The sequence below is a fragment of the Vidua chalybeata genome, chromosome 5 (assembly GCF_026979565.1).
Source record: "Vidua chalybeata isolate OUT-0048 chromosome 5, bVidCha1 merged haplotype, whole genome shotgun sequence".
NCBI lineage: Eukaryota > Metazoa > Chordata > Aves > Passeriformes > Viduidae > Vidua > Vidua chalybeata.
Window position 1 is genome coordinate 33,859,471 of NC_071534.1, and position 7,849 is coordinate 33,867,319.

The 7,849-nt window shown below is 39.0% G+C and overlaps 1 protein-coding gene across 1 annotated transcript in view; it reads right to left on the reverse strand.

Moving 5' to 3' along the window:
• The window catches only part of OTOGL (otogelin like), a 92,817-nt gene extending 88,173 nt beyond the window's left edge, over window positions 1–4,644 (reverse strand). The window contains exons 1-4 of the mRNA XM_053943544.1: window positions 4,566–4,644; window positions 3,573–3,612; window positions 2,449–2,497; window positions 234–291 (exon numbers count right to left, since the gene is read on the reverse strand). Of these exons, the coding sequence (XP_053799519.1) occupies window positions 234–291; window positions 2,449–2,497; window positions 3,573–3,612; window positions 4,566–4,644 (226 nt within the window). The remainder of the gene's footprint in view (window positions 1–233; window positions 292–2,448; window positions 2,498–3,572; window positions 3,613–4,565) is intronic.
• Between the last annotated feature and the right edge of the window lie 3,205 nt (window positions 4,645–7,849).

The window sequence follows — 7,849 nt, forward strand, 5'->3', positions numbered from 1 at the left end:
TAGAACTAAGCTTTAAAAAAAACCTCAAAATCTCAAAAGATTGGCTTCCTTAGCTGTTCAGATTTGGTTGTAAAGCCTTATTTTGAAAGTACAATTTTAACAGATTTTGGTTTTTTTAGTATTTAACATGGATAAAATGAGAAAATGAGACAGAGTTGTGTAGAGGCATGAAGAAGAGGGCTCCCACAGCCCATGGTAACACAGGGAAGGAAGGCAGCATTTTCAGCACTGACCTCCTGGTGGACTCCGCATCAGGGCCCCATGATGGTGCAACCAAGAGGCAGATTGAACCTGTCAGAGAAACATAAAAGCAAAATCAGAGTGTTTGTGGTTTACAAATTTATTGATAAAAGCCTGAGGCCTTGCACTCAAACACTGGGTTGGAACTTTAAATACAGAAGAGCAATTTGCATCTCAGCCAGTGCGTGGCACAGTCATAGGTGCTGCTGGAGGGATTAGTAGCCTGGGAAATAGAAGGACAGTGGCTTTTGAGGAGATTGACGAAGGATACAGCTGCTATATGAGATCACTACTGGCTTCTCATCTATGCCCTCCAGTGAATCACCAAGATTCCACGTGGGAAGTTTTGCATTTACATTTGGAAGGAAAAGGAAGGGGAGAGAGTGCAACCTCCCTTTTTCACTTCACTTCACTTCACTTCACTTCACTTCACTTCACTTCACTTCACTTCACTTCACTTCACTTCACTCAAATGCTCATAGTTGAAGAGCTCCCTCTATTGCTTCCACTCCCCTGACTCATACTCCATGCTGTGCCCAGATCATCCCATTATGGCCAGTCTAGCTGCAATGAATGTTGTGTTCTCCTTGACATCCTTCAGAATTGCATTTTGGTTCATCCCAAACAAAAGAGAAAGCAGATCTGACTGGTCTGCCTCCTGCTTAGGAACAGGGAGCCTCATACTATGAGGAAGCCCTGCATCTGGCCCAGCACTCTGTTATTGCAGCTCATCATATCACATTTTCCATTCCAAGAACTGATCCCGTTCCAGACTGAAAGCAGTCTGGGGCTTCTGCCCCCACTAGTCCGACTGGAAAGTTTACCAGGATTGAAGTGCTGAGTACTTAAATATTTCCTACTTAAATTTATTCATGGCCAGTTTAAGTCCCTTCCTTTATAAATCTGGTCCTTTTTGCTTAAATAGCTCTTCTTTCCTCTGTTTGTTATTTATTTCTTATCTGATGTTCTATGAAAAAACAGATACATTTCTGCAACCCCCAAAGACTTAAGTGCCAGCCTTCAGCTTCACAACTAAGAAATTTTTTTAGTCTTTGCTTGTGAGCTAATTTCTTTCTTCACTCCTGACTCCACTCATTCTCCACATCTTGAATTTGAACTGATGGATCTCAAGTAAACAACACTGTGCAAGGAACATTTTAGGGTTAGTCTTGCCAACGCCTCTTACAGTTCCCTTTTCCAAATGGAAATACGTTGTGGGATGCTTCCAAGTAGTACAATCTGTTTAAAATCAACCTGAAATAGATTTCATTGAAGCACCACCAGGAAGGCCCCTGCACCAAAATTATTCCTGGTGCCCATGGTCCATTGCTAGCTGCAGAGGGTCCCTTCCCTTCCTGCACAACAAGACGCATTCCCATATTTTCTGATAGTGACTCCAAGCCACCTGCCTTACAAAAACTGCTTTTGGCCTTTGTGCCATTTTGCAGAACGTCCTTGGTGCAACAGCACTTCCCTGCTGAGGGCGCTCTGAGGACACCTCCAGTCCTGCTTCTCTCAGAGGCTCGATTTCCCTCAGTGCAGCATTTCACACCAGCTGCCTTCTGTAGCGGCACACAAATCTCAAAGATCTTGGAGAAAATCACCTCTGGTTCAGCCACAAGCTCCCTGGAACGCCCTGAGGAGGGACTGCCTCTGGCTTCCTGCCTACCCCCTTCAAAGGGGTTATAACCCTTGGCTGGGCTCCATAGCCCAAGTGTGTACAAGTGGGGGAACAAGATTCCTCCATTTAGAATTGAATTTCAGCACAACATTACTAGGATGCAGCACTGAGGCAGTGTGGGGCCAGGGTGATGGGAACCAGGGCTGGGCTGGAGCCGCCAGGGCGCCATGTCCAGGAAGGAGCCTTGCCAGTGGCATGGCCATTGTGCCTCTCACAAACACAAACAGCTTTCCAGGTCCTGTTCACCCCCACAACAGACAGAAACACCCCGAGTTTATTTCCCATGGTGTGTGTCAGTCGGCTCGGCAGGGTCAGTCATCCACTGGGTGCTTTGCTGAGGGAGAATGAAGGCATTAGGCCATGGCTCAGGTGGGGTGAGCAGGTGGGGAGTAGCTGCTCCTCCTCACTGTCCTCCTGTTACCACACCCCATCTCCCCACAAAGGGTCATTTGTAAGGATGGCAAAGGCCCAGAGCAGAAAAGGGAGGAGGGTTTCCGCACCCTCCTTTTTTTGGAGGTATAACCTACCTCGGCTGATACAAGATCTCTTTTCTGTCGAGTTGCATTAGACTCAGTTCTGGAAGAAAACAAAAAGGATCTTGTATTATCAAAGGTCCCTGGAGCAACCTGAATAAGCAAGTCCCCAGAGAGAAGTGTTTTTCTCTGATTACCATCACTTTATCAAAGAGGTCTTTCTTGGGTTAACATTTAAAAAGGTGATTTTTTTTTTTGTCAGTGTCTCATTTTACAGAATTGGGCGGCACTCCAATCTCTGCTTGGACAGGGAGGTACCTGGAGCTTTGGGGAGACATAAATAGGCAAAACAGACTTACACAACAGGATACAAAATTGTATGAAGCTTCATATTTACTTCATGCGGCACGTCAGCGGCTACAAGTTGCCCAGAGTGTTGCTTGAATATACTCTGATGGTGCTTTTGATAGCAAGAGATGACTCTCCAGCTGGAGCCGACTTTAATTTGTGATTAAGTTTAGAAACAAAGGCATCAAACTATAAAATGCACTTAGTTCTATCAACACTTCATGACAGCATATCATTTGACATGCCTGTGTGTCCGCTAGATGTATTAGAAGTTATAAGACACACAAAGCTAAGTCCAACTTGATGCTTCCATTGAAATTGATTACATTGATCCCATTTAATTCAATGGGATCAGGAACATTGCCTAGTTTGGGTTTTGTTTGGATTTCAGCTTCTATGTGAAAATTAGTATTGAAAATGTTTATTTTAAGGCTGTACAGTGCTTAACTTCTCTGTGCTTCAAATAGCAGCTAGGATTTTATCATGCCCTTAAAACTGTAGATGGATTCTCATTTAATGTATTTTTCCAGTCATGAAATCATGATCTCATGCTGTTTTCATTCCATTATTCCTCTAAACTTTCTCGAGATCATAGAAGTATCATTTTTCATAAGGACCTCCATTTTTCAAACAGAGGACCCATGCCCATTACATAAATACTTGGGAAAGAGCTGTAAACATTCTGAAAGTGTTCTACATCCAATCTACATGTAGATGACATTTTACACGTTGAATTCAAGGCTATATTTTACTTTCTAACCTGCACTGCACTGCATTTGCTCATTCTTGTTCTGTTTGTAGGACTTGACAAATAAGGAATAAAAACTTACCTCAAAGTTCTTCTCAAAAGAGGAGGCTTGCAATAAGATCCTGTCAATTAAAAAACCACGACGTTAAACATTTTTTTCTACAGCATCACTCTGCCCCTGGCAAGCAATGTCAAGTTTAAAACAACATTATTGAATTTTATGGTTTAACAATCCTGAGTTTTCCACGGCACCTTTGTACAAACTCTGTATCCAAGGAATGTAGCACTATATACACTCCTTCCTAAGAACTTGGTCCTCTCACACAGTCTTTATCTGCAGGTTTTCATGGCTGTCGTTCTGGTATGCGCTACCATAAAGAAGTAAAAAGAGTTCATAGTTCTTTAGAGGCTCAAAACAAAAAAATTGAACAGGTAAACAGGTAAAACAGAACAGGTACTCAGAGCTTTCCAGAATCAAACCTCCAAAGTTAAAATACTTTTCTGACTGTTGCTTGTAAGACTGAATTGTAAATAATTTTAAAAGAGTCCATGCTTAAAACAAGCCAGCAAATAAACAGAATCAAACAAAAACACAAAAAATCTTTTAATATTACATTAGAAATCTTTATAATTGTAGCAAGGAAACTATATATAAGATCCAGTTACATTATGTCGAAAGTAAGACAATTTCTATAACTAGAAGAGCAATTATTTACCCTAGCAGTCTAAAAATGTTCAAACTGCAGATGCAGTCTCTTCAAATAAAATCTTACCTCATTGAAAACCACTAAATGCTACTCATCTGACAATAATAGCAAGAAAGGCAAGAAAGTTAGACTTTGTTCATAAATAATTGTTTTCTAACAAATTCAGACATAAAAAACTCTTAAAAAAATTTATATTTTAGTTTCTACTCCTGTGAGAGAGAATGGTGATATATACATGTTTAAATTGCATTTACAAATTCCAGAGGTCAAAAAAAAAGATAGAAAAATAACTAGCTGTAATATTAACATACTTAGAAAAAGTTTGTAAAAATTAGTATTACTACAAAAATATAGAATAAAATTCTTACCTTGCAAAGTGGATAGCAGTGAATGAAGCAAGAATATACTCCATGGTATCATTAAACTGAGCTTTCCTACAATGTTCATTTCAGTGTAAGTTGGAAAAAGGGAATTTATCCAAATTAAGGGCTTTGATTATAGGGCATCTTACAACTGTGTATTTCTACAGTGTGTTTAAATCCTTTAGAGGTTAGATAATTGGACTCATTATTTTAAAGAATGCAATGTAAAAGAGGAAAAGAGCAGGAGACATCAAGCTTGGTAGCTACATGCAGCTTCAGGAGCTTTGCGAGTGTTGCGTACAACTTCCTGGCTGCATGTCTCTCATTAGCAATGCATGGTAGCTCCTCAGCACAGTCTGTATTAGTTACACTTCCACCAGACCCGCGAGTATTACTCCCCTGTTGAATTGAATTGGCCCTTTATAACACAGCAGACAACGACAGAAATGTTGCCATGTCATGGTGGTTTGAATGATCCTTCTGTCGTCACACACCTTTGTGTGCATTGAGGCTTGAGCCGAGGGCTATTCTCTACTCCTTAGTACAGCAACATTTTTTTGCAAGATCCTGAAATAATACCACTGTATAATTATAACTACATGGTTTTACATATTAACATATTAATGTTTTTCTCTGTCCTGAAAGGAGAGAGATTAACTTCTTTTAAATACTATATCTGGCTTTTTAAGAATATTCTGGATGCCTTTCTGGGTATAGTTTGCTTATAGCACAAAAGAAGGCTTCTCAGAGGATAATTATATTTTGGTTTTAATAAATGATGTTATGAAAACTTCACATTAGGAAAAAGGAGAAAGAAGTCAACAGGGCCAAAGGGTTTAATTTCTAATTTTCATTAAAATATAAAAACATAATTTTACAAAAATTAAAAATTATCATGTTTTAAAATAAAAATCTCTTACCTGCTTTGCCATAATATAAACAGAATTATCGAAAAGCACAGCTTTAAAAACACTTATAATGTTACTTGAAATTGTTGCTGCTCATTTTCTTTTGCAAAGCCTATCTTTTGCCTATTGTCCATTCTTCCTAGGAGGTGCTTTGTGAGACCCTCTGAGCATGTTACAGAATGTGGTTGGACCCAAATAAAATTCAGAAGTTGATGGCCTCTCTTGGGTAAAAAGTTCTCCCATCCTTCTTCCAGCCCTTTCTCTTTCCTGTTCCCCATATGGACAAGAGAAAGCAAATGAAAACTCAACCTCTGCAAGCACAGACAAGGGCAAAACCCTGTGTCCATAGAGCAGCCAACAGCACTGGTGAAGGTTTGGCGTCACTGATGACGCAAGGCTACTTATTGGAAACTAATGTGTAACACTACTACATACCCTGTGTGGAGTATTTAAGAACTATTTTTATTACTGTTGGATCTGAGAAGCTGACATTTCCACAGCTGCATTTCAAGAGAGTTTGTTGCTTTATTTTTACCTCTATGGGAGTAGCTATGGTCTGTTCTCATGGATTGGCTGTTTGTCTGCAGCTGGACTGCATATCTCAGCTTAGTTGCACCTGCAGTATTATCCAAAAGCACTCCACACCACAAACAGAAGCAAAAAAAGTTAATTCCTAGGCCATATGGAAACATTGATATAGTCACTCACAGACTTTTAACTCTTATGTGAGAACTTATAGAAAATAGACTTTCAAGACTGCTCTCAAGATGAAACCAAGCATTACATCTTCCTAATTCCATTACCAGTCACTCTGTTATCTTACTGTCAAGCTAAGTCTGGTCTAGAAACTCTTGAAAACTCAAGCTCCTTTGAGAAATCTGAACTGGTACTCCTCCCTTTCTCAAGAGTGTATTTCTCACTATGCTTCATATGCAGTTTCACAACTAAATTAATGTAATATTAATAGAAACGAACTCTTTTGGCTTAACAGGAAAAAAAAAAAAGCTATCCAAAATAGCATTTATGAGTTTTGTTTGGTTTTGGAATTTTTTAAACCATTTTTCTATAGCAAAGTTGATATATGCAGTATTTCACAGTTGTTTAACTTCTAATGTTTAAAAATAGGCCAAGCCTTATTATCTGTAAAGGAACTTTTTAAGAGTTAAAGCAATAGGCTTCATAAAGCTTAGACATTTCAGCCCAAGGCAAGGTAGGAAACAGCAAAGTCCCAAGTGCATTAAGGATGGCAGCTAAGGAAAAATAATTATTCAACCAAGTACTCTGAACTGTACCTCAGAGGACTATATTAAGAAAGAGATTAAAAAATCAAATCAAATTATATCAAGGCAACAACATGTATTATCTACACAAGTATTAGAATACTCCCAGACTGGCACTTCTGAAAAACTTGGGAAAAAAAGCACCAGAAAATAATTACTTTTGTAAGAAAACAAGCACAATATAGAACACACTTGTCCACACTTTAAAAATGCCAGTGTTACATTTTTAAGTTACAGATTTTTTCTTCAAAAATAAGATTTAAACATTTAAGTGGTAATATATTTGTACATTGAAGTAAAAAAAAAATTCTCCAAATTTTCCAAAATAATGTTTGAGAGGACTTAAATTTATAAACAGGTCACAATGTTCATCAAGATAATAAACAATGGATAAGGAAATAACTGCCTTCTGTGCCATGGGCACAAGCTTACCCTGGTTTGAAAGGGGGTCCACTGTCATTGTTAACAAAACATGGTATTTTCAATGAAGAATTCAAGTGAGGCTGCATTTTGTTGTGCACAGATGATCTTCCTAAGGATTAACATTGGTGAAACTAATGAAAGAGCTGGATGATAAGAGGGGAGGGGCATTTCCTCTTTTCTGAGAACCATTTCCCCAGCTGCTCAAGAACCTTCCTAATGGTTTGAAGACCAAACTCTTACTATTTCTCTGGGGATGAGTTTCTCTGGTCAGAGTGGATGCTCAATGACAAGTGCTTGATTATCATCCCTGCAGACTCAGGACAGGAGGAAAGGAGACATTTTTACAAACACCTCCAGACTTTACAGTAGTTACAGTTCCCCAATGAAGTTAAGCCCTCTAGTGGGTGATCAGTAAGCAACCTCTCAGAATAAAAATCTTCAGCCATCCAGGCAGACAGCAGCCCAATTGTACAAACATTTCTCATTTTTAGAAAGCAAGCGTGTGGGAATGACATCACTCTGCAGGATTAACAGGGCATTTTTATAGGATCAGAGTTCCATTCAGAAAGCATTTTTATTATGTTAAGAGTCTTCTGGCTGAAGAAATGACATGCAGATATCATCTCTGAATATATTAGTAGCAAAGCAAGTTTTATTTTCAGCCTTTCCACAAAAGAAC